The 25,876-nt window shown below is 64.3% G+C and overlaps 1 protein-coding gene across 2 annotated transcripts; it reads left to right on the plus strand.

Annotated features, from left to right (window-relative positions):
• Positions 1 to 25,876, plus strand: PFKL (phosphofructokinase, liver type). 2 transcript variants are annotated; one of them, XM_072970122.1, is made up of 22 exons: positions 1 to 165; positions 6,686 to 6,759; positions 9,673 to 9,750; positions 9,974 to 10,163; positions 10,866 to 11,031; positions 11,608 to 11,652; positions 11,896 to 12,004; positions 13,971 to 14,066; positions 15,113 to 15,205; positions 16,724 to 16,849; positions 17,645 to 17,709; positions 18,313 to 18,376; positions 19,575 to 19,721; positions 20,085 to 20,155; positions 20,649 to 20,736; positions 21,406 to 21,558; positions 22,979 to 23,143; positions 23,617 to 23,678; positions 23,902 to 24,013; positions 24,659 to 24,758; positions 24,833 to 24,938; positions 25,315 to 25,876. In XM_072970122.1, the coding sequence occupies exons 1-22, from the start codon at positions 81 to 83 to the stop codon at positions 25,460 to 25,462; spliced, it is 2,343 nt and encodes a 780-aa protein (XP_072826223.1). In that variant the 5' UTR covers positions 1 to 80; the 3' UTR covers positions 25,463 to 25,876. The 2 variants fall into 2 exon arrangements, 1 of the variants encoding a protein (XP_072826223.1); XR_012076758.1 differs by lacking the exon at positions 25,315 to 25,876 and having other exon boundaries at positions 23,547 to 23,678; positions 24,833 to 24,939.

Genomic DNA, 25,876 nt, shown 5'->3' on the forward strand with positions numbered 1-25,876 from the left:
CGGAGCGCAGGGCGCGGGGCGGGACCGGCGACAGCGGCGGCTCGGGGCGGCAGAGCGAGCGCGGCCGAGTCGGCGCCGCCATGGCCACCGTGGATCTGGAGAAGCTGCGGATGTCCGGGGCCGGCAAGGCCATCGGCGTGCTGACCAGCGGCGGCGATGCGCAAGGTGGGCGGGAGCGCGCGGCCGGTCGCCTGCGGGCGGGGGTTCTGCCTGTCCCCAGGGCCCTGGGGCGCGCCCGCCACCCTCAGCCGGGGCCTGCGGCGCGCGACCAGCAGGTCCTCGTGCGGGGCTGCGCTTTCCGCCGCCTCCTCGTGCCCATCCAGGCCCCTGTCCCGAACCCGCCCGGACGAGTCCGGGCCTGCGTACGTGCCACCCACCACGGCCTCTGCGCCCCGCCCGCCGGGGGTGTGACTGCGCGGCCGGCCCTGGCGGGACGAGACGCTCTCGCCGCCCCTGCCGCTCCGGGCGCTGCCCACACCCCTTCCCCGGTGGCTGTTGTCGGGAGCCCATTTCCTGGAGGCCACGCCAAGCGGAGGTCGCTGAGGTTCTGAGCAGGTCCCCGCAGGCCTAGAGCCCGCTCTTCCTGGTTCTGAAGCGCAACCCGGGGGCACAGTGCTTCCCCCAAACCACCACCTCCAGGGTGGCTCTGGGGCATTTTTCCTCAGTGCAGACCTGTTCTCACCGGGCTTGTACAGGGGAAGCCAAAGATGGTGGCCTTCCCGGTGGCCTGCCCAGCGTCCTACAGCCAGGACCTGGCAGAGCTGGGTGAGTGCCCCTCTTGGGGGTCTGTCCTGGCAGCCCCCTCCTGGGGGCCTGACTGCTGCTCTCCAGTGCCTCTGGCCGGGGATGACCAATGTGGCACCTGCTGGGCCTGGGCCTGGCCACACCACACACCTTGAACCCCAGGAGAGACCTTAAGTAGCCCAGGGAGCAGGCCTGGAAGAAACCCAGCCCGCACCCTTGGGCTGCACGGCTGGGCGAGGTCTGCCTCCTTCCAGATCAGGAGTGTAGACACATACCTCCTCTCCCTGCCTCAGGCCCCACACTCCCCTGTCCCCACTCAGAAGCGGGGAAGAGGTCAGCGGGGAAGAGGTCAGAGGAAGCGGCTCTCACAAGGGGCAACCCAGGTGGGGGGACAGAGTCAGACGAGTCAGCCACTGTCTGCATCGCCGCCTGCTGCGAGGCGGGAGGCCTCCCGTGGGTTCGAGCTGAGCCCTCTGGACCTGGCAGGGTGGGCACTGTGCTCTGCAGCACGTCCACAACCCCGCGTGGCCAGAGCACTGGCTGCCTGTTGCTGGGGGGTGGTGGCTCCCTCTCAGAGGATGGCCAGTGGGCGGGTCCGCGGGAGGAGAGCTGGCGGGGAAGGTGGTCTTGCGGAAGCATCATCCCTGAGACTGGATCCCAGGAAGTGAGAGGGCTAAACCCGCCTCTCCAGAGAGGTCCTTCGGAGGCAAGGCCCCTCTCCCTGCCTCGTGCGGCTCCGGGTCTCCACCCCAGGCTGCCAGACCCCAGGCTGCCGTCTGCACAGGGGAGACAGCAGCGCTGGAGGGAGGGCTGGGCTTGATGAACAAGGGCGTGTAGGCGGAGGTGCAGAGGTGCGGAGCCAGTGGGCGGCGTGCCCCCTCCCCCGGCACAGACCAAATAGGATGAGGGAGCGAGGAGGTGCAGTGCTGCCATCCCAGCAGGTGGGCCAGCTGAGGGCAGAGCCTGTCTGACCTGCGGGTCTCCACGTGGCCAGCCCTGCCCTGGAACCCCACACAGAACAGGCAGTGCTTCCTGGATGCCTCGGAGTGTGGCCGTCAGCATACCACCGGCTGGGCTGACCAGCAGCCACCTCACCTCCTGCAGGTGTCCTTGCTTCCCTAGACCCCTGGCGGCTGTCACCATGATTTTCTGGTTGGGGCTTTGAGAGAGGAGGACTCCGCCAGCTTCCCCAGTTTAGGGCTGGGACCGAGGCCTGGAGGAAGATGAGGGCCAGCTGGCTCTCTGCGGGGTAGGGAGCCTTTCTGGTTTGTAAGTTCTGAAAGCTAGCCAGTGGGTGTCTGCCCTGGGCCCACTCACTCTTGCTTGCACCACTCTGGGGACCTGGCTCCAGACGGTGGGTTCCCAGTTTGCCCTCAGGGGCCCTCAGTGCCTTTCAGATAAGGCTGACCTTTTGGGACCTGCTGGTGCCACATGGGCCCTCCCTTGTGTGCTCTCCCGTGTGGGTGTGGGGCCGACAGCAGCTGCAGAGAATGGGTATCCACCCTGATGTGCGCTTGCCTCCCAGATGCTGGCCTGCGTTTGTTGGAACGAGTGAAAACCAGCCAGCCTCATGGCATGGAAGGCCAGACCCTATCCTGGTTGGGCCAGCCTGGACCAGCTCTGTGATTTGACCCGAGCACTTCCCTCGGGCCCCAGTTTCCCCTTCTGTAAGCAGTGGGGAGAGGCCAGGATGAGCCACCGGACAGGTTCCTTCCAGCCAGCCTGGAAGCCATGTCCTCTGCCCTTCCTGTTGGCCAGAGTGCCCATCTGTGAGTTGAGGAAAGGCAGCTGTTCAAGGATGCTACTTTGTACAAAAGTGACTAGAAGGCTGTAAAACAGCCCAGCTCCCCCTCCGTTGACCCCCTGGGTCTTGGCCCTGGGCGGCCCCAGCCCTGTCCCTCAGTAGCACCCAGGACTGGCCTTTTCCAGGCTGCTCAGCGTAGCTGGTGATGGCCTGTGTTTGCAGGTGAGGGCTCCCTCCCCATCTCGTCTGTCCCTGCCTGGCTCCGCGTCTTCACATCCGCTGACAATTAGATGCTGACCTGCTGGACCGCATGTGCTCTCAGGCTCACCTCTTTCCTGTCCGTTTGGCTTTTCCAGGAGCTGATTGTGATGAAAAGTCACCTTAGGGACAAACGCGTCCTCCTCAGCCATCAGTTTGTGATGTCAGTTTCCTCCAGCAGGAGGTCCTCAGTTGCAGTCTCCCCGGCCCGCTGGAGGGTGAGGGTGACGTGCTGAGGGTCAGAGGGTCAAGGGTCAAGGGTCGAGGCGTGGTCCGTCAGCTGCAGCTCTTCTCCTGCCAGCTCCTCTGACCCTCGGGGCTTATGGCTGCTGCCCAGGGTTATTTCGAGAAAGAAAAGCAGATTAAAGGCAACTAAATAGGCTCTTTTAGGAAGGCAGCTTACAGCGAGGTTTACTAGGCAAGGAAACCCACGCCCTCAGGCCTCTGTCTCCATGGCAGCCGGTACAATCCCTTTCCAAGATTTGAGAGTGTAATATGGTCATTTGCTCTCTGCCCCGAGACTGCAAACAGTACCTTAAGCCTGGGGCCCTCTGCTGTCCTTGGGGCTCCGGATGAGGCCTCCAGGCTGGCTAGGGGATGGCCATGACCTCTGGTTGGACGGTGGCCTGGGTCTCCGGCCGCTGCCCCCCCGTCCCCACCCTCTCTCCTCACCCACCCGGAACTGCTGGCCTCCCTCCTGCTCCCGGAGGCAGGGCTTGGACCTTGAGCCCCAAGTGGCCTCACCCCAGCAAGGGCGGCCAGGGGAGGCAGATACCTGAGAGTGAAAAGCCTCGGCTGGCCAAGGCCCAAGAGGTGGCCGGATGCTTCTGCAGGACCCAGAGCCTGCTGAGGGGCGCTGGGGGGTGGGGGCAGCATTGCAGCTGTTTCATCTTATCTGGCAGGGGCGGCGAGGGCAGGCAGGGCTGGGAGGCCAGGCAGGGCAAGGAGAGTGCAGCTCACAGCCCCCTGGCCTCAGGCAGCAGGACTTTCGGCCTTTCAGATCTAGGTTCTGGGGGCAGCCGAGCTGTCTAGGGGTGTGCATGTGGGGTGCACTCTCTGGGCGCCTGCCCTTAACTTCGATTTCTGCAACCCCACTCCCATCCCTTTGGGAGACGAGAGACATTTATGATTTCTTTAGAAATGGGATTTTCTTGCTAAAGGCAGATGTGTAAGCCATGGGCATGGCCAGCTCAGGGTCCGTCTGGCCTCTGCTCCACTGACCCTGGCCCTGCCCTCACCTGCTGGGATTTCTCATCTGCAGAATGAGAATAGTGGCAAATTCCCCAGCTGATTTCCCAGGAGCTGTGTGCCGGGAGCCTTGGGCTGGAACCTGTGGGCTGTGGGCCCGGAGCCATGGGCCGTGGGCAGGGAGTCATGGGCTGGGAGCTGTGGGCCGAGAGCTGTAGGCCACGGGCTGAGAGCTGTAGGCCACGGGGTGGGAGCTGTGGGCCGTGGGCCGGGAGCCATGGGCCGTGGGCAGGGAGTCATGGGCTGGGAGCTGTGGGCCGAGAGCTGTAGGCCACGGGGTGAGAGCTGTGGGCCGTGGGCCGGGAGCTGTGGGCCGTGGGCCAGGAGCTGTGGGCTGTGGGCTGGGAGCCCTGGGCCAGGAGCTAGGGCTGTAGGCCGGGAGCCATGGGCTGTGGGCCAGGAGCTGTGGGCCGTGGGCCTGCCCTGGGAGAGGCTCTTCCTGCAGAGCTCTTCCTGAGGTTCTCACTGCTGTCCAGCCCTCAATGCCTTGTCTGAGAGCTGCTCACTCCCTGGGCCCTGCCTCCAGGCTGCAGACAGGGTGAGACTTGTGTAATCAGGGTAATGGTCAAGAGTCATCGAGTTGGGGTCACCATGTGGACCACGCATGCTCTAGGGATTCTGTGGGTGACGGCACTCCTGCAGGATGCCCAAGCTGCTAGGAACTGCCCCTCCACCAGCTCAGGGGGCCCGGAGGGCAGGTAAGGGCTTTCCCAGCCTTGGGGACAGACCACAGGACGTGAGTGTGGGCTCTGGGCCAGGCCTGCGGGAGGAAGGCGGGGGAGCAGGGGTGGTCCCCGGGGCGAGACTGAGCACAGGTCACCTCTGTGATCAGACCCCCAGACCTGGCATCAGAGGCTGGGACCTGGGTGGGTGGCCTTGGCCAACTTTCTTCCTCTTGAAGACCAGTGTCTGTCCTGCCCGTCCCACTGATAGCTTTTGTGACAGGAAAGAAGGTTTGAGGCAAATTGCCTCTAGCCGCTGATTCCCAGGCCTCAGCCATGGCCCCCTGCCAGGTGGCAGTCAGTGTGGGGGCTGGGCCTGCCCCGGGTGCCCGCACAGGGCCACCCACCTGGTATCTGACCTGGCATTCTCTGGGCTTGCGGGGGCTGCAGCTGTGCCCGTCAGGCCACCTGGAGGCCCCGTCCCACCCTCAGACAGCAGCAGGGGCTGCTGCGTTGGGCCACTGCTGGTGCACCTGCCCCCGTGGGGCCATCCATGGGGCTTCCTCGGGTTGTGCCTTGTGAGCCCTACTATGGGCCAGGCCCGCGGGAACTGACCGCAAGGGAACGGGAGTGAGGTTCCATTGGACTCTTTTGAGTATTTCTTGTGAGCTGCACCCTCTTCTTGCCCCATGATTGTCTGTCTTTCCAGGAAGCCTATACTGCAGGATAGCTGCTGTAGACAGGGGCTGGGGCCAGAGGTTAAGGAAGAGAGGTGACCCCCGAGCCTGGTGGCCCCGGTGTGCATGAGGCCATTCAGTTGACTGCCTGAGGCCGCCAGACCCACCCAGTGAGGCAGGAAGCCCCATAAAAAGACAGGCAGGGCCACTACTCTCCTGCCAGCACCATCCGGTTGCCTGGCTCAGAGGCTGTATCTCACTTTTTGCCTCTGAAACGGCTTACTTACCCCTAAAATTCTGTTGGTTCCCTGAGCTCACTTCTGATTGGTTATTTCCTTCACTCCTGATTAGTTATTTCCCTAACTCCTGATTGGTTCATTTCCCTAACTTCTGATTGGTCCATTTGTAGTACTTCATTTACATGGAGCTCACTCCTGATTGGTTATTTCTCTCCCTCCTAATTGGTCCATTTCTACAAAGCTTGTTCTTAATTAGTCAACTTTTCTTGTACCTCATTTGCATATGATGGTGCAACGTGTAAACTGGCAGCTTATAAAAGCCAGTGTAACCCTACAGACGGGTCCAGAGCTCGGAGTGTTAACTCCTGTGGGCCCACTGGTGTAATAAACCTGAGTTCTCTTACTCTCCGAGTGCTGTTTGGTCTTTCGCCTGGATTCAGGTAGCTGTTACAACTGAGCTGTAACACTGAGCTGTAACACAATTTTCCGCAACACCAACAGTCCCAGACCCTAGCCTTAGGGGGCGCTGTCCTCCCTTGTCCCATGAAGGCCACTCTCCAGGCTGTGGGGCAGGGGGTTTATGGCCTCAGGGCCAAGGGCAGGGGGTTTATGGCCTCAGGGCCAAGGGCCTCTGACTTTCAGGTATCCCCTGAGCTGCCCCCCAGTGTGGTGGCCCAGAGTCCAGCAGAGGCTGAGGGTGGGTTTGGAAGGCTGCTGCCCACTGTGTCCCACCTGTCTTCCCTTTTCATCCTGGGGTTGTGCACCCGACTTGCTGAGATTCCCCCAGGTCAGGGTCTGGCCACAGGAGCAGGAGGGGTGTGGTGCTGAGCAGCAGGGGCCGCAGGTGAGCACGAGGCAGGCTGAGGCTAGACACAACGTGGCAGGTTTGCACCTGCCTGTCCTCCAGACTCCGGCGGAATCCAGTCCAGGTGGGGACCTTCCTGGGGCAGCTTATTTCCAAATGTTTGGAAGCTGGAACGACACTAGGGGTGGGGTTCACCCTGTGCTGGGCTTGGGCTCCTGGCTCAGTGTCCCCTGAGATGCGGGGAGCAAAGGTCCAGGGCCCTGACACCCCGAGTCTCCACTAACGGGCGTCTCCCTGCCCCCTCGCAGGCATGAACGCTGCCGTTCGAGCTGTCACGCGCATGGGCATTTACGTGGGGGCCAAGGTCTTCCTCATCTATGAGGTAAGGTGCTGGGTGGGCTGCGTGCTCTGGCCGGGAGCAGGGGGAGGAGGGGGGTGAGGCGTGGGGGAGGGAGGCAGGATGGTCGATTCTGTGCCAGCACAGTCATTGTCATTGTTCAATCCCTGAGGCCCAGGCCCAGAGAGAGGCTGGTCAGGATGGACGGGTGGGGCGGGGGCGGCCCTGCTCCGGGATGGTGGTGGGGAGCCCTCCCTCCAGCATGGGGACTTGTGGTTGGGTGCGTCACTTGAGAGAGAAGGGCATGAAGCTGCCTCCTGGGAGGCCCGGGACCTCACCCCGACCTGATCCCCAGCCCTCTCATGTCCTCATTACCTAAACCTGAGTTTGCATTACCCTCAAACTGTTTACAGCAAATAGCCTCCTTGCACAAAGCAACAGAGTATCATTGTTCCATCTCATTCTGGCCCCAGATGCTGCCCACTTTGCTTTATATCTCCCCCAGTCCATCCCCCACAAATCCCTGTCTCCAATTTGGGGCACACGTATGCGTGCGCGTGCGCGTGTACACGTGCCCTAGAATTCTCTTGTGCTTTGTTACTTTGTTTCCTTGCTTTACTAGAATGTAGTGAATCCCCTACTCTGCTCCTTCCGGAGCTTCGCTTCTCCCACCTGGGGTGTGTCCGAGTCCTGTCCCTCTGCCCTGGCCCAGGTCAGGCCCTTCTCCGCCAGCCCTGGCTGTACGGGGCTGCCTGAATGTTCTGGAGGCCCCACCCTCCCACAGGATCTGGACCCTCAGACCAGGCTTCGATGGCCAGGACCCTGCAAGGCCCTAGGTCATGTTTGGGAAGTACATAGCTTCAGAGTCTCAGGGACCTGTGGCCTCAGGAGCTGGACAGGTGGGACCCTCGCCCTGATAATGGTGTAGAACCATCTGGAGGACAGGGTGAGATTCTTCAGGGAGTGGCCTAGTTTTGTGGACAAGTGGCCTCCAATCAAGGAGGGGAGGGCCCAATGCCCGGCTCCCGGAGGTCATACACACGTGACGGGGCATCCCTTCACCTCCCTGACTGTCCGTTTCTTTTTCTTTGAAGTGGGGAGGCGAGGGCACGAAAGCTAGTGCAATGTTGAGAGTAAAGGCACTTTTCACAGCCCTGACCCTGAAACGGGCTCGGTGAATGGGGCTGTTTTTATTCACCTGTGGCTTAGAGCTCAGAGCTCAGAGCTGACACAAGGCCGGCTGCGGGAAGGGCGCTGGGACTGCAGCCCGTTCTGAGGCTGCCAGGGTGTCTGGCCAGGCAGGAGTGGAGAAGGCAGAAGGAGGGGAGAGGGGAGGGGTGACACAAAGTGGATGGGGGTTCGCGAAGACATTCTCGAAGTTTCCCGGGCCAGGAAAGGAGGGTGTGTCCATGAAGCTTCGACTCCAGCTGGGAGATACCTAGCTTGTCGGGGTCTCTGGGGATTACCGGGGTGCACAGTGGGGCTGGGGTTGGGCTGCCCCGTGCGTGGGCTCTGTGCCCGACCCTGGGGCTGCAGGCAGGGCCGCCCGCACTGGGCCGTGCCTGCTGTGGGGCTTCAGGTTTTCTCCCGCTTTTCCATACGGGGAGGCAGGGGGTGGTGTTCGTCCTAGTGGCCGAAATCCTTACCAGAGGAGAGGGGGGACGAGGCCTGGCCTGAGTTGGAGAAGGTGGCTTGATGGTCTTTCAGGTCCTTCAGGTGGAGGGCTGTCCTTTGGCCCCGGGAACCTTCTCCGAGGCCTGCTTCCTTCTCCCACCCCCAAGGGCGGGAGCAGCTGCCCCGCCTGCCCCCAGGCCTCGCTGCCCAGGAGCTGCAGGCCCCGTGACCGAATGACAAGGGTGGTAGGAGAGAAGGTGGGTCACATAGCAGACGCCCAGAGCCGAGCCCCAGGCAGCAGCGGTGGCTCATGGAGGGGCTGGGGAGGCCTGCGTGGAGGAGGCGGCCTTGCTCATCTCGGCTCGGTGGTGCTGTGTCTTCTCACCATTTTTGAAAGCGTGTGTGCTCTCTCCAGACTGTATAAAGAACGCCTTCTAACGGAAAGGTGTCAGGAACACGATAGACGAGATGGGCAGGGCGCTGGGGCAGCCTGCCTGGCCGAGGCTGTCCAGGGGGCCGTAGGGAAGAAACTCAGGGGGAACCACCTGCAGGGACCACACGCAGCCTCCACGGTGGAGACCAGCACAGCCCGGCGCTGTGGGGCTGAGCGCCCAGAGGCCCCACCGCGTTGCCAGTAGGCGAGGAGGTCACCTCAAGCACGTGTGGCCGTGCCGTTGGTGGCTGGTCCCACACCCAGCAACCCAGGAGCCCTTTCCTGGGAGACATGTATTTTTAGCAGCATTATTTCCAATAGCCCCAAACTGGATCCCTTGGGAATGTCCATTGACAGGGGACAGATCGTAAACATGGGCCCGCACGGGGGCCTCCTGCACGGCAGCGAGTGTAGACACTGCTGCCCACGCCCCTTGGGGCCTCGCAGACGCCGGCCTGGTGAGGGGAGCGAGACACAGAGCGGGTGCTGCACTGTCATTTCCACATCCAGTCAATGCCCTTGGGAGGTGGGCAGCGGGCGCTTCTGGGAGGGGGGTCCCGGAAGGGCAGAGGGGCTGCTGGGCTGCTTCTGTTTCCATCCCGGGCGTGGTGGCCCGGTGTGGCTCGTGGTCACTCATCAACGGGGCTGCCCTTGACAGGAGTTACGCTGCATGCCCTGCAGGCCCTGCAGAGGGGCTCTGGAAGGCCCGTTTGGGGGCCCCGTCTCTCCCTTGATAGCCCCTGACTCTGGATGACCCAGGCCCTGGGGGTAGAGGGGCCTTGGCAGTCGGGACCCCTGGGCCCGCTTCCTGCCGGATGGGGTTTTGGCTGAGGTTCCACCGGTCCTGCTTCCATCGATGGTGCTGTCTGGATGCTGTGTGCGCCCATCTCATGCTGTCCTCTTGGTTTCAGGGCTACGAGGGCCTCGTGGAAGGAGGCGAGAACATCAAGCCGGCCAACTGGCTCAGTGTCTCCAACATCATCCAACTGGTGAGGCTGCGGTTGGTGACTAAGAGGAAGACACAGACACACACAGGACAGACCCAGAGGGACACAGACACACCCAGAGACACACAGACACCCAGAGGGACACACGGACACACACAGGACAGACCCAGGGGGACACAGCCCTTCTGGGTCCCCCAGTCCCTGTCTGCCCAGTACCGGGATTCCTCTGGTCCCTGCTGGTGCAGGCTCCCTCTCCTCCATGCAGGGCGGCACCGTCATTGGCAGCGCCCGCTGCAAGGCCTTCACCACGCGGGAGGGCCGCCTGGCTGCGGCCTACAACCTCGTGCAGCGTGGCATCACCAACCTGTGTGTCATCGGTGGGGATGGCAGCCTCACGGGCGCCAACATCTTCCGCAGCGAGTGGGGCAGCCTGCTGGAGGAGCTGCTGAAGGAAGGTGGGTCCGCATCCGAGCCCGGACAGAGCGCCTTGAGCTGGGGAGCAGGCAAGACGTTGCCTGGCTGCCAGCTGGGAGGAGGGGTCCTGTCCTGGCCCAAGGCCGGGTTAACCCTGGACGGCTCCCTGAGCCGAGGGCCTGGTTTGGCGGGGAGTGAGGTCAGTGAGCCCGAGGCCGCGGGGTCTCAGTGTCCGGGACCCGCGGGCAGTGCTGTCCCCCCAGGGCTGGATGGCAGCTCCCAGGTGGACTCACCAGCGCTAAGTGTGTGATTCCCAGATGTAGGTTACGGACTTGTCAGTTTGCAGCAGTGTAATAGTTAAAATTTAATAACTTTAGACACAAAGTTCCAGGGTCCTTGGGTTGGAAAGTGACCTCTTGGAGCTCGGTCAGTTCTGTGCCACTCGTGGGGGACCTGGAGACGAGGGGTGCACTCTTTGAGGCTCCCCGGAGGTCTCCTGGTCGGTGGTGAGTCTGCTCTTGGTATCAAAGGTTCAGCTACTGCCCCCGCTGCTCCCCTGGCTCCCCGGGAGTCCCACTGCTGGACCTGGGGAGGGGGACCAGAGCCTTCGGACCTGACCAGGCTTCACTGCTGGGTGGGCTGGGGGTGCGGATCGGGGTAGAGGTCTCGAGCCGTGTGTGGTGGCCGAGGGAGCCGGGTAGGAGTGGTGAGGCTGCAGCCCACCCCGGCTCCTCTTTCTCCAGGCAAGATCTCAGAAAGCACGGCTCAGACCTACTCGCACCTGAACATCGCTGGGCTGGTGGGCTCCATCGATAACGACTTCTGCGGCACCGACATGACCATCGGCACAGACTCGGCCCTGCACCGCATCATGGAGGTCATCGATGCCATCACCACCACCGCCCAGAGGTGAGCGGGGCCCGCAGCACCCAGCGCCCGGCTGCCGCCCGACAGGCGAGCTCAGGGGCCCGTCTCCCGGCGAAGCCGCTGCTCTGCGTTGTCTGCGTAATTCTGTCCCTGGGAGACTGTACTGACTACCTACCTGGCTGGGGGGTGATGAATAGGAGGGTGAGCACAGGGGCTTGGGGTTAGGGTCCCCAGCCCGTCAGGTTGCCCCGAGCCCCAGCTGTGCAGCCGGCTCTGACAGGCTGCCTACGGCCCTGGGGCCATGGTGACTCCCCCAGGGGTCCCCAGGCTAGAGGCTAGTGAGGCCAGGCCCAGGCAAGGTAAGTGGCTTTCAGCCTCAGGAGCAGATCAGTGAAAACCAGCCTGTAGCTGGCTCTGAGCCCGACAGGTGGCTCTTAGCGCAGAGGCCTGGCAGCCCTTGAGTGACAAAGGCTGCCTGTCCTCGGGCTGCTCCCTTGTCCTTGGTGTCTCCTGGGCACTCCCTTGGCAGAGGTGGGGCCGTGGGAGGCCTGGACTCACAGCTCAGCTCAGCTCAGCGGGGCTGGGCACTGATGCCATCTGCCCTTTCTGCGTCCACAGCCATCAGAGGACCTTTGTGCTGGAGGTGATGGGACGACACTGCGGGTAAGGGGGCTGCCCCGGTGAGCTGGGGGGCCCTTGGCTTTGGGGGAGTGGGAGTAGAGGCTTGGCACCTCCCTGGTGGCTGGCACACAGCAGGTGTTCACTTAACGCTGTAGGTGTGAAAGCCGGGGGTGTGGGGAGTCCTGACTCTGGGGCTGGATGCAGCTCAGAGATGTACCTCCCCCGAGACCCAGGGTCCAGAGTCTGGCCCACCCCACTCAATCAGCATCCCTCCTGCTCCTCCAGGTACCTGGCCCTGGTGTCTGCCCTGGCCTCGGGAGCTGACTGGCTCTTCATCCCGGAGGCCCCCCCTGAGGACGGCTGGGAGAACTTCATGTGCGAGAGGCTTGGCGAGGTGAGCGCTAAGGGTCTCTTCCCAGAGAGCAGGTGTCCTGGAGCAGTGTCACTGGGATGGTGCGGCCAGCTCTGGCTGGGCCGTCTTCACTCTGGTTCAGCAAGCACCTGCAGGTGTCCCTCTGGGGGCGGCCCCAGCGAGGAGTGGGGATGGGTTCGGTGCTGACTGTGATGCACATGCCTGGGGGCCCGCCTCTGAGGGCAGAGGGGGCCTAGGAGAACACTCAGGCCACTGCTCCAGGCTTGGCTCTGCGTGGTCAGTGCTGATGCAGGGGAAGGTGCAGAATCAGGGATGTGGTCAAGTTGGTTTCTCAGGGAGGCTGTGATCACTGAGCCTGAGCTGGGGGAGGTGGCCTTGTGAAGATGGGCAGGCAAGGACAGGGACAGGTGGCTCCAGCTGGAGACCCAGAGTGGGCTGTGGAGGCAGGAGTGGGTGGGCGGCTGAGGCTTCATCCAGGGTGGACGGGCAGGGGTGCCTGGGATGCGGCTCTCTGGGCCCCTCGCGGTGGAGTTGGGGGCTCCGGGACAGAACAGGCAGGTACTCTGCCCTGGGGACTCCTGGGACCCGCCAACCAGGGCAGGGGGCCCCTCGGCTAAGCCCGGGCTCAGCGGTAGACAGGACGGCCGTGACAGGGTAGGGGGAGGTGCTGCCCTGGGAGAGAGAGGTGCCTTCAGATGGGGGGGCCAGGGGTTTGAGGGCTGTGATCTGCATTCAGGGCAGGGGAGCTCCTGAGACTGTGCACCCAAGTTCACACTCAGGCCCAGTCTGGGGCCCTGAGGGGCTGTGCCCACCCACAGTGTCCTGTGTGCCCCGGCCCAAGGGCATGCTGAGCATGGCTGGCCCCTCTGTTTTGAGTCCTGGCAGGTCGGTGCAGGGGGGGAGGGGGGGAGGCCTTCCAAGGGAGGCGAGTGGGCGGGGCTGGGGCTGGCCCTGGAGCATCCCTGTGGCCAAGGCAGTGGCACCACTCCCATCCACTACCGGATGCTATTCTCCCCTCCCCCCAGGGCTGTGCATCCCTACCCAGGGCAGGGGAGGGGCTGAGGGTCTTTACCGGCTTCTGGAACCTTCCCCAGTGGAACCAAGGGTAGGGCTGAGCTGAGCCTAGCGGGTGAAGCTGGCCAGAGGCCCCTGTCCTCCCCTTGGCTGGAGTCCTTGCACCCCAGGGGCCTTGTGGCCTTGACGGTGTGGAGCCCGGTTCTGGGGCTGGTGTCCCTGGCTGACCTCAGCCTTGGCTCTTTCACTAGGAGCTTGGGGCTGGCCTTCCTGGAGGCGGCCTGGACCCAGGGTTCTTTCCTGCTCTGTGTAAGGCCCTCAGGACCTCCCCGGGCTTCCCTGAGCCTCAGGTTCCCCACCTGTTACATTCAGGTGTCACCCTCTGCCCTGCTCACCTCCTGGGCTGCTGAGTGAGGCTGAGGGAGGTACAGGCTCTTCTGCTCCGCCTGCAGCCCTGTCTCTGGCTCTCTCACTTCACTGAACCAGCGCCACCTCCTCCAGGCAGCCCTCCACCCCCGTTCCCCCTTTCTTCGCACCCGAGCCTCGTAGGAGCTGCTCTGACCCTGTCTTTCTCTCTAAGGCTCTTCGGGTGCTGTGGGGCAAACGTGGGGCTGGTGGGTCAGAGTGACACCCTCAAATGTTTCTTGGGGAAATAAGTAAGAAGCTCTTTAAAATTCCCGAAGAGCTTTGTATTTGCAGCAGGTAGTAAGCGACGCTAATTCGTTCAGCCCAGCTGACATAGGGCGCCTTCCCTCAGCCCAGGGAGCGGGAGGGGGAGGAGGAGCCCCCCAGCCCCCTCAAGCTCCCCCTCTCCAGCCCCACCCCCGGGAGGGACAGGGGGTCCTGGCTCCCCCATTGCAGCGCACTCCTCGCCCCTGGCCCACGTGACCCCCTAGGTGGGACCCAGGGAGGGCTTGCAGGTGGCGGCCGTATCTGGGGCAGGTGTCTGAGTGCTGGGGCGTCTCTGACCCAGACTCGGAGCCGAGGGTCCCGACTGAACATCATCATCATCGCGGAGGGCGCCATCGACCGCCACGGGCAGCCCATCTCCTCCCGCTATGTGAAGGACGTGAGTGGGGGGCCCAGGGCATGTGGGGTGGGTGGGGCCTTAGTAGGGGCTCCCTTTTATCTCCAGTCCCCAGGTGCTTGTGCTGGGGCCCCACCCCTGGCTTCCACAGGGAGGAGGCTCCTGGGAGGAGCTTCCTCACTCCCAGCGATTGCCAGATGTGGGGTGGGTGCACCGGGGCTCCCTGAGAAGCCCTGGGCCCCCAAGGCTGAGGTGTGGCCCCCACCTGTTGGGGCCCCCAACCTTCCAGTTCCCAGTCTTCATTCAGAACATTCTCCACCAAAAGCCCTGTCCAGTTCCCCAACAGTGTCCCAGTGACAGGGTCCAGCCCCTACTGGCCCCCAGTGACAGGAGTGCCCACTGCCTGTCTGGTACCAGATTCACAGCAGAACAACTGGGTTTTCGGGGAAGGCCTTTCTCCCTGTGACCAGGTTCTGCCCCAGGGCCCTGGGCCTGCATCCCAGAGTAAGGCGCAGCCCCGGGAGCCTCTGTGCCCTTCACTTTGGCCGCCCGTCCTGGCCTTGCGTCCCTGGCCGAGTGCTGCCGGGAGCCGGCCCGTCGGCCGAGCTCTGTGCCCTGGGCTTCCCGCTGCTGTGCCTGGCGGGGCCGGACCTGCAGGGGCTGCAGACCATGACGTGCTCCTGCAACCCACACACGCGTGGGAGCACACACCCACAGCTCACGCGGAAACACACACCCACACGCTCGCACAGAAGCACACACCCAGGTACACAGAAGCACACTCAGACTGATGTGGAAACATCAGCACGTTCACACAGGAGCACACATACGCACGCGCCTGTGGAAACACATCCTCAGACTGACACAGAAGCACACGTCGGCGCAGTCACGTGGAACCAGCCGCTACACACACGATGTATAGGTGAACCCTGGACTGACTCTGTGGGGTCCCTGTGGGGCCAACACCCCAAAATCCCTGAGGCAGGGTTGGGGAGAGGATCAGAGAAGGTTGGGGGCCATGGGGTGGCGGGTCGGTGGGGGTGGGGCAACGAACTCCAGGACCCCCATCTCTTTGTCCCGATGAGCAGCTGGTGGTCCAGAGGCTGGGCTTCGACACGCGTGTGACGGTGCTGGGCCACGTGCAGAGGGGAGGGACCCCCTCGGCATTTGATCGTGTACTGGTAGGTGGCCCTGGGCGTGGGTGCATGGGTGGGCGTGGGTCCACAACTGAGTGTGAGCGGTTTTTCATTTTTGCGGGTGCTCTTGGATGAGACTGAGGCCCGGCAGCCGAGGCCCCCCACCTCTTGGTGATGGCTTTGGCTGGTCCTGGAGGAAGGAGGGTGGAGGGAGCAGCGGGCCCCGTGGTTCTGACGTCCAGTTGTTCTGGGTCTGGCCTGTGGCCTGGGAGCCTTGCCTCTTGGGGCCTGGGTGCTGGATCCTGGCTCGAGTGCCTTCGCCATCCTGATTACTGGTCCCACCTCACCCTCTGCTGGATGCGAATCACGGTGTAGCCACAGGGAGATAGGGTCTGGAGCCAGGAGGGCCCCAAGGTGGTAAAGGACCTGCCCGTGAGTGCTGGTCACCTGGGGGTGGGGGAGCTGTGCCCAGGCCACTGTGCTGGTGTGAGGCCAGATGACTGGTGAGGGCCTGGGGGAGCTGCCGGACTGACCTTTCCCAGGAGGCCTCAGCTCATCTTCCATCCTTCATGGAGCAGTGGGGACGCTGACCTCAGAAGGGGCCTGTCCAACCTGGCCAGTCACCCTCTGCTCCCTCTGTGAAGCCCCAGGGGTGCATTCAAGGAGCCTCCTGAGGGGTGGGCCTGGGACAGAGCGGCCAAGCGCTGGCCCTCCACCAGGCCTGGCTCAGGGATGTGGCTGCCGGGTGCCAGAATGGGTCTGGGGCCTCCCCTGGTGGCTGGAGATGAGCCTGGCCTGCCGGTTTTGTGAATGCTGGTGGAGATCCCTGAGGCCTGGGTCAGAGACAATGAGCCGTCAGAGGAGATGGGCCCAGTGCTGGTCCCCAGCCCAGTCTCGGGGGCGACACCAGCGCACAGCGGGTGCATTAAGGAGAGGAGTGGTCACACGGTGATCCTGGGGTACACAGGAGCTTGTCTTCCAAGGCTGTTCCTGACACACAGCTGACCAGTTGGTGCCCAGGAGGTGGGGGTGAGGCCAGTGAGCATGGCCGGAGGCAGCAGACCAGCCGCTGCCTCACTGAGCAGAGCCGGCGCTGTGGGCCTCGCGCTCTCCTGCACCTGTCTGTTCCCGTTGGCTGTGCTGGGACCTGTGTTTGGGTTTGTCCCCATGGAGGGCAGTCCTCACCTGTTTTAGCTGCCTGGCCTGCCAGCCCACGCCCAGATTTGCACACACGCCAGGGCAGCAGTGACAAAGGAGCCTCTAGCGAGGAAGGCTGTCACGGCGGGAAGAACCCAGGTCCAGCTCAGCCCCGCGGCGGCAGCCGGGGTGCGGGGCCATGCCCTCCTCGTGGGGCTGGCTGAGGCCCCCTGAGACGGTGCCCAGGGGTTATCGTGAGGGATGGTCACTGTAAACGGTGCTAATTATTCTAGAAGCTTCTAGTGTGTGTGTGGTGGGGTGGGGCTCTGAGAGCTGAGGGCTTGTGTGTCTGCCCAGGACCCTGTGCAGGAGGCTGGGAGTAGTGGGTGCACCTGCCTGAGCCCTGCCCTCCCCCTCCCCGCGCAGAGCAGCAAGATGGGCATGGAGGCCGTGATGGCGCTGCTGGAGGCCACGCCCGACACGCCGGCCTGCGTGGTCAGCCTCTCGGGGAACCAGTCGGTGCGGCTGCCCCTCATGGAGTGTGTGCAGATGGTGAGCACCAGCCTGCCTGGGATGGGGGCTCCCGAGGGAGGCGCCCAGGGCTTCAGAGCTCGGCTGTGCTCTGCCCCTCCCCCCTGGAGCCCCAGAGCTGCAGTCCCTCCAGGCCTCTCAGGGCCCCGCCAACAGGCCTGCTGCGAGAGCCCCTCCCACGCATCCCCCTCGGTGTTACTGGAGCAGGCCGGGCACGTCGCAGCCTCCTGTTGTGCCTCCACCCAGGGGCCTCAGTGTCCAAGGCCTGCTGTCCAAGTCGGGGAGGGAGGTGTGAGCACATCCCCAGGGTGCTTCCGAGGTGCAAAGAGCCCCAAGGGAGATGTGGGTGCTGCAGGGAGCCTGGGGGGTCTGAGGTGGGGAGGGGAGCCAGGGGGATCTGGGGGCGTCAAGGGAGAGCCAAAGTCACTTAGCTTCCCAGAGTCGGTGGCCTGGGACAGGCCTTGCAAACTAGGCAGGGGTGCACTGGGACCAGGATGGGAGGGCAAAGGGAGAGCGGGGGCCAGAGCCACTGGGACATTTGATGTGATCAGAGCAGGAACCATGGGAACGCAGGAGGGGGGAGGGCAGAAGGAGGCTGAGAGGCTGGCGGTGGGGATGCTGGCTCCCACTCTGCAGGTTTGGGGGGCCCACAGCTGGGGCAGAGCAGCCTCACCCTTTGTTCCTAGGAGGAGTGAGGCCCAGGAATCCCCCCTGGGGAGGGGAGGACCCGGCTGCCTAGCAGGTCTGTGACAGGCCCTGAGGTGGGCTCAGCTGTGGGCGCCAGGCCACCTCCAGCGCACGCTTCTTTGCTTTCAGACCAAGGAGGTGCAGAAGGCCATGGACGAGAAGAGGTTTGACGAGGCCATCCAGTTGCGCGGCAGGTGAGGGCCTGGCGGCCCTGGCGCTGGGCGGCTGTCTGCTCAGCGAGGTCCCTGGCAGACTCCCGCGTGGCTCGCACAGAGCCGCCCCTGACACCAGGGCACGTCCACCTGCAGAGATGGCGCTCTGAGCCCCTCCTCCTAGGGCACGGGCCGTGCAGCGTGAGGTGGAGCGGGAGGGACAAGCCCGACCGTCCCTGCGCGGGGAAGCAGGCAGGCTGCGTGGATCCACTGCTCAGGGCAGGGCCTGCAGGGCGAGGGTGAGGGACATAGCACAGGGAGTGACATGGAGCGCACCTGGGGGGAGCGGGAAGGGGGAGTCTGCAGAACGAGGCAGCGGAGGCCGTCCTGGAGGTCGGCTGACCTGCAGGTCTGGTTCCCGTGGTTCCCGTGGCCGTGCTCCCCGACCCCACCCAGGCCAGACGCGGGCACCTGCTTTGCTGAGAGGGGCATTGGGAGCACGTGTTCCCTGGGGTCTCCACCGCCCAGCGATGGCGCCCAGTCGAGGGTGGGGACTGGGGCTGTGCCGAGTCTGGCTCCTTGGTGGCTGAGCTGTGCTGAGCTGTGGGCTGTGGGCTCTGGGCTGCATGCCCGCTTCCTTTCCAGAAACTTTGAGAACAACTGGAACATTTACAAGCTGCTTGCGCACCAGAAGATCTCCAAGGAGAAGGTGAGGCCGGGGGCAGGGCCCACGCTTGGTTTCGTCGCAGCCCCTTCCCGCCTGCGTGGCTGCTGGGGTCTGCCTGCCGCCCGCACTCAGGAGGCGGGGAGCTGGCCGGGCTGAGCTGGGGTCCCTCCCTCCTGTCTGGGGTCTGAGCGCTGCACGGAGAGGCAGGCCTGGCCTTTGCTTGACCAGCAGGTCCCAACAGCCTGCATCTGGCCTGTCGCTCATCAAATGGCTGAAGGAGACCGTCAGGCCCACTGGCTGGTCTCTGGACAGGAGGGAGCCAGTGTTTACGACGCTTTCCAAAAGGGCTGCAGCCTCAGGAAATGGGCTGTCTTCACAATCAAGATGACAGCAGGGTTCCTTTCTGAAATCCCCAGGCACAAGGAAAGGGTTCTATCAAGACAGACTTGGGCAGTGGGGTCCCGGCGCCCCATTTATCCTGCAAGCTGATCGGGTGGGCGGCAGCCGGTCTCCACATCCCCTCCCAGAGCCGGCTGGGGCGGGACCACCCCCAGGGCATCAGGGCTGGTGTCACCGGGACCCACTGGAGCCAGGCTGCCCGGCACACCTGGCTGCCGACTGCTGGAAGGGGCTGCGTGTAGGGAGGTGCGCCGTCTGTGCCGCACACGTGCAGGCGCTGAGGAGCAGCAGGGGGACAGGTGTGGAGGAGCCCACTGGTAACTCAGTCGATCCCGGGCTGAGGTGGTGTGTTGAGTCTATCAGGTTAAATCAGCCATTGTCCTTGCGTCAGCATCACTGCTTCCCCGCGTGTCCTTAGCCTGGCTGCAGTGGCCCCTTCCCTCTGCGTCCGTCCTGCTCCTGCAGGGCTTTCTGGGGTGCTGCCCCGACCCCTGGCGTGGGGTGGTTGCTGAAAGGCGCTGACTGTGGCCCGAGCCTGCTGCTGCCCCATGAGCCGCGCTTGGCCGGCAGCGGCCGGTGTCCGTCCCCTGCCCTTGGCTGAGGGCTCTGCGGGTTGTGAGCAGGGCCTGCGCTGTAGCTCATGAGGTCTTCGCCAGAGCCTTGTGGAGTCGGGAGGACGGGTTTGTCACTCCTGGGGGCAGTCCAGTCGCTAGATGGTGTCCAGGCTGGCACCAGGACCGGGGCCCCTTTTCTGGCAGCTGCTCTCTGCTGACTTCTGTCCTGGCCAGTGGTCCCTCCCCAGCCCCGCGCTCACGCTCCTGTCTCCTCCCCTTCTCTGAAGACCAACTTCTCCTTGGCCATCCTGAACGTGGGGGCCCCGGCGGCTGGCATGAACGCGGCTGTGCGCTCGGCAGTGCGTTCCGGCATCTCCCAGGGCCACACGGTGTACGTCGTACACGACGGCTTTGAAGGCCTGGCCAAGGGTCAGGTAGGTGCAGCCGTGCTGAGGCCGGGCTGGGGACCAGGCTTGCGGTGGTGGGTCTGTGTCTTTGGTCGTTTATAACGCAGTCCTGGCTTGTTTACGAACAGAGACCAAGAGGCTCACGATGTGGGCACACGGGGAAAGGCCAGGTCAGCGCCCTGGAGGGAAGGGGGAGGGGGAGCAGCTGGGTTCATGTTGGTGGTGCCTGGACCCCGAGACCCCGCTCTGACCTGGGGTGTGTTGGTCAGTGCCTGGCACGGCCTCTGTTCCTCCAAGGATGAGCTCTCCCCGAGCACAGGTGTGTCACCTGAGGGGAAGTGGGCCAGTGTCCCCAGCTCGCCCCCCTGAAGCTGTGCCTCCCTCCTGCAGGTGCAGGAAGTGGGCTGGCATGACGTGGCCGGCTGGCTGGGGCGTGGTGGCTCTATGCTGGGGACCAAGAGGTGAGTGGCTGGCCACCAGCCCAGGCCCCATGGCCACCGTGGGCATCTGAGGGTGGGAGATCCCACGTGCAGGCTCGGCCAGGTGGGGGGTGGTGGGCTGCAAGGGAAACCAGCTCCCTAGCCCCGGGCTAGGTCCGTTCTGTCCAGTAGCCTCCTGCTTGGGGCTTCTGGCTGAGAGCTCACCTGAGGTCATCTGTGTAGAGAACGGCTGCTCAGGTGGCCCCACGCCTGCAGGAGGCACCCCCCAGGGGGGAAGTGGAGCTCCAGCCAGGTTGTCGGGAGGGCAGGGAGCAGCGGCCAGCGCCCAGCGAGGGTGCTGAGCGGGTGCCTGGCCCTCTGTCCCGCTGCCCCCGGTGCTTCCACCTCCAACCAGCAATCACACCGCCATGTCCCCGGCCCGCTTTCTCCCGCGGTCAGACGCGGCTGGATGTGTGTCCTTCCAGCTGGCCTTCCGTGCTGACACACACGTCCATCTGATTTATCTCCCTGGCAGGACGCTGCCCAAGGGCCTCATGGAGAAGATTGTGGAAAACCTCCGCACGTACAACATCCATGCCCTGCTGGTCATCGGTGGCTTCGAGGTGAGGGGCTGCCGCAGGGGAACAGGCGTGGGTGGAGGTGACCCAGGGGCGTGGGGCCCTTCAGGTGGCCCTCCCGGAAGCCCCATGTGCGGGGAGTTACCTTGGACCAGCCGGACACATGGGGGCCACCAGGGTAAGTGTGGTGTGGGCTAGGGAGGGTTTTTACCCCTTCTTGACGGCTTCACAAAGTTCAGATTAACGCCAGGGGGCGGGGCAGCTCTGGCCACAGGAGGAGGGGGTGGGGGTGGGGCAGCCTGGGCAGGGGCGCCTCCATCTCCCTCCTGGGTGGCGGTGTCCGCAGGGCTCTGGCGGAGTTCTGGGCAGCGAGGGGCGTGCGGGTGTGATGCTGGTGCTTCGTCAGCCCTGGTGGGTGGCATGTCAGCTCTTGTCCTTTCCCGGAGGAGCCTGAGCCGACCGGTGTCGAGGCAGGGCAGGTGGGCCCCCTTCCCATCCTCCTGGGGGTCTTACAGCCTGTTGGGGGCTGCAGAGCTCCTGGTCGTGGCCCTGGAGGTGGGGGCAGGTGGGTCCAGACGCCCAGCCCCGGGCACACGGTGGGGAGCAGGACCGAGGGGGCCTCTGGCCAGGGAGCCGGCCTTCCCCTCCTCCGGCCTCACCCTCAAGCCCAGCCTCTCCAGGGCGGGCCCTGAGCCCCCTCCCCGCCGCCTGCAGGCCTACGAGGGGGTGCTGCAGCTGGTGGAGGCCCGCGGGCGCTACGAGGAGCTGTGCATCGTGATGTGTGTCGTGCCCGCCACCATCAGCAACAACGTGCCTGGCACTGACTTCAGCCTGGGCTCAGACACCGCCGTCAACGCCGCCATGGAGGTGGGCCCGGGACCTCTTCGCCCACACGGGCCGGGGGCAGAGCGCGCCCAGAGTGGCTGCCGAGGGGGTCGGGGCATGGGGAGTGGGCAGAGCCTGGCTGCCCCCCAAGGCCTTGCGGGAGGCAGGGAGGGGCGTGCCTCGGGGGTCCCCAGGGTGCAGGGGTGACGGCGGTCAGGGCTGCAGCTGACGTAGTTGAGATGCATAGTGGCGTGGACGTCGGGCCACGGTTCTGTTTGGTGAAGCAGCCGTACGTGGCTCTGGGGGGAACCCCAGACTCCGGCTGTGACGGGGAGTGGGAGGGGGAAGTCCACTTCCAGGAGAGGTTCCAGCAGGCCGACAGCACCCGGGCTCTGTGGGCGTGTCCCCAGTGCTCTCTCCCTGCTCCAGACCTTTCCTGATCCCCCGCCTGTGACCCCACATGAGCCCAGCTTCTCCCAGCACCTCTGTACTAGGGGGTCTGAAGCTGGAAGGGGCTATGTTGCTCAGGGAGGCTCTGCATGTTATTAAAGGAAAAAACACGAATAAAACAAGAGACTAGAGGAACCCCCCATCACCCACCCACAGACCCCATGCTCCTGCAGGGTCTCCTGTGGATTCACGCGTCCCCACCCCAACCTGCACCGCTGTGGGTCGTGCACAGCACCTCCCCCTGGTGCCCTTGCCCCTCCCCAGACGGGGGAAGACAGTGTTCGGGTTTAATTCACAGCTCTGAGTTCTGCTGAGGTTGAGCATTTTCCTATTCGTTTATTGCCCATTTGTGGGGTTCTTTCGGAAACTGTTTTTTCCCACCATTTGCCTAATTTTCTCTGGGCACATTTTCTGTCTTATTTGTGAGCTTTGTATCTGTAGGTTCTGGACCTTTTTGCCATAATTTCAGCTGTTTCCTTCCACCTTGCTCTCCGTCTGTAATCTGGGGTTTATCCCTAGTTCAGACACCAACAACCTGCTTATTTGTTTTATTTCTTTCCTCAACTCTTTACCTCCTGCTGTAATTTCATTTTCAAACGCGGAACCGCTCAGAGTTAGGAAAGTCACCAAGTGTCGTGGCGTCATTAGCATCTGCCGGGCACTCGCTTCACGTGCCTTCTGGTCTTTTGTTTGAGACCACCCTGCAGTGGCAGCAGCCTCTTTCCCCGTTTGCGGATGAGAAACAAGGTCCGTTGTACCCCTGGCCCGAGGTCAGGGAAGGCCTCCTGGCAGCGTCCCCCGGCCTCCACCCGCCAGGTGCCAGCGGCACCCCCTTGTCCTTGGGGACAGAGCCACCCGGACTGAGGGCCCCATTCTGGGCATGCGGAGGGCGCATGGTGAGACTGTCCGGGCCACTCTCGATGGTCAGTCGGCTTTGGAGAGAGACCCGGGTCCCCGCTGCGCCATGGCTCCCCAGACCCAGGGGAGGGCTCTGACCGCCCCTTGCCCCTAGAGCTGTGACCGCATCAAGCAGTCGGCCTCGGGGACCAAGCGCCGTGTGTTCATTGTGGAGACCATGGGGGGCTACTGCGGCTACCTGGCCACCGTGACTGGCATCGCTGTGGGGGCCGACGCTGCCTACGTCTTTGAGGACCCTTTCAACATCCAGGACTTAAAAGTGAGCCGATCCCCTGCCCCCACCCCCTGCTGCAGACCACCCAGTGGGGCTGAGGGGGGCCCTCCTCAAACACCCGGGAGCAGGCCAGGCAGAGGGGGAGCCCAGGCTGAGGAACTGCCACCCAGCAGGCGGGGGGTCGGCTGCCTGCAAGGAGGCCCAGCCTGTGACTCCTGCACCCGTCACCCCCCCCCCCGCCACTGTGCAGGCCTACAGCCCTGTGGCTTCCGTGGCCTCCCGGCCCTGGCCCGCCCCACCCGGCCTCATGGTCCGGCCACAGGCCCCCCGCCCCACCCCTTACAGTCCTTCCAGGCCTACAGCACCCCCAACCCGCCTGCCCCGGACCAGGCTGACCTGGGTCACGTTGGCCCCCCCAGCCCGTTGGTTAGTCTGGAATATCCCACAGCCTTCAGGTTGGTGGGGTGCAGTTCCAGCTGCTGCCCCAACTCCGCTCACCCCAGCGCCCGCCCCTGCAGGCCAACGTGGAGCACATGACCGAGAAGATGAAGACGGACATCCAGAGGGGCCTGGTGCTCCGGTGAGGCGGCCGCGTGAGCCCCGCCCCGGCGGGGTCTTCCAGACCCCAGCCTGCGGGCCAGGGCTGCTGAGGGCCGGCTGGGTGGGGCAAGGCTGGGGCCCTGGGGAGGGGTGGGTGGGTTAGCTTTCCCGAGAGCCTGTGGCCCAGCCCAGAGGGGCTCAGCGTCCGGTGGAGACCTGAGCCAGCTGCCACTCAGCTGGGGCCCACCCCTTCCTCTTCCCAGAAACGAGAAGAGCCACGAACACTACACCACAGAGTTTCTGTATAACCTGTACTCCTCCGAGGGGAAGGGCGTGTTCGACTGCAGGACCAACGTCCTGGGCCACCTGCAGCAGGTGCGGGGTGGGGAGTGCGGATTCTGGAAGGTGGCCCCCTGCCCCTCTGGGAGTGGGCCGAGGGGTCCCCAGAGGACACGGCAGGATGAGGACCCTTCTCTGCGCCCCTCCTCACAGGGCACCTGGCCGTAGGTGCCGCTTCTTCTTCACAGCCAGGCCAGAGTCACCCCATAGCACAGGCAAGGAGACAGAGGAGGCCTCCAGACGAGGAAGGGGCAGGGCTGGACCCCTGTGGCCGCGCCACCTCACAAGACCCCTCCCCTTCTCCGTCTCCTGGGGGCCCTGCAGGAAGCCCATGCTGCGGGATCTGAGCTGTGTGTGCCCCCAGGCCTCCCCTCTCCCGAGGTCTTTGCTCCCTGGGGGTGGGACCTGCCTGTCGGATGCAGGGGCCCAGGGAGGCCCCCTGACTCAGTGAGTAGGCACCCCGCTGCCTGGCCTCTGGAGGTGGCTTTCAGGCTGGATCTGGGGGGGAGAAAGGGGCCGAGGTGCTGTGGACCGAGGGATGGGGTGTCAGAATTGCCCAGGAGCGCTCGCCTAGGGCCCGGCGGGGCCAGGTTGCTGGGCTCGTGCCCGGGCTGGAGCTGCCTGTGGCCCATCGCCTCCCCTGCGAAGGCCAGACCTTGACCTCACCCATTGTGTCTCCAGGGAGGGGCTCCCACCCCCTTTGACCGGAACTACGGTACCAAGCTGGGCGTGAAGGCCATTCTCTGGATGTCTGAGAAGCTGCGGGCGGTCTACCGCAAGGGTACGTGGTGAGGGGTGGCCCGGGCGGACCTGCCCTTGGCGGGGCCCTGGGCCAGCACGTGCCCTTGTCCACAGGGCGAGTGTTCGCCAACGACGCGGACTCAGCCTGCGTGATCGGCCTGCAGAAGAAGGCGGTGGCCTTCAGCCCTGTCACCGAGCTCAAGAAGGACACTGACTTTGAGTGAGTGCCTCGAAAGAGAGGGGTGGCCCACAGGGCTCAGCCCTCCCTGGGGCGGGTGTGCCGGCAGAGCGGTGTGGCCACACTGGAACCCCTACCCCAAAGGGCCATCTCATCCCCACGCCCAGGGCTGACCCCAGGCCCCGCCCCTCCTGGCAGGGCAAGTGGTGAGGGGTCAACGGATGATCAGGTCTGAGGGCACATGCAGCCTGGGTGCAGCCCAGGCAGGACGGGGACCCGAGACACCACCACTGACATCCCTCAATGCAGTGGCAGGGGCCGGCGTCCAGGTGTCCAGGGGAGGGATGTGCGGCCCGGGTTGGGGCCGCAGCCTGAGGAGTGGCCCCTCCCCCTGACCGCTGCCCCTCCCCGCCCGCAGGCACCGCATGCCCCTGGAGCAGTGGTGGCTGAACCTGCGGCTCATGCTGAAGATGCTGGCACACTATCGCATCAGCATGGCCGACTACGTGTCCGGGGAACTGGAGCACGTCACCCGCCGCACCCTGAGCATCGAGAAGGGCTTCTGAAGTGCATCCACACCTGCGTCCGCCTCCCAACTCCCTCCTTCCCTGGGCCTGCGGGCAGGCAGGTGGGGGGCCGGCGGGCGGCGTGCAGGCCTGGCTCCGGGCTCTCACGGCTCCAGTCCCATCCTGCTGCCCCTCAGCTCTCCCCCAGGACAGAGGACTCCGGGCACCCGCTTCCAGTCCAGGGGCACGTGGGGGCGCCTGTGGACACTGCTGCCCCTGTGCCTCAGGCTCCCACGTGGTCCGTGCCCTCACCAGCCCTGAGGGGGCTGCTGCTGGAGGCTCTGTGCACGTGGGAAGGGGGTCGTGCCCCGTGGGCCCCACTGCGATCCTGCTCCTGGGTGTACTGGCTAAGCAGAGCTTGTCACTTTTTCTAGAAATAAAATGACCCCGACTGTGGGGTGCTCGCAGACTTGG

Source organism: Vicugna pacos, chromosome 1 (genome assembly GCF_048564905.1).
Source record: "Vicugna pacos chromosome 1, VicPac4, whole genome shotgun sequence".
Classification (NCBI taxonomy): Eukaryota; Metazoa; Chordata; class Mammalia; order Artiodactyla; family Camelidae; genus Vicugna; species Vicugna pacos.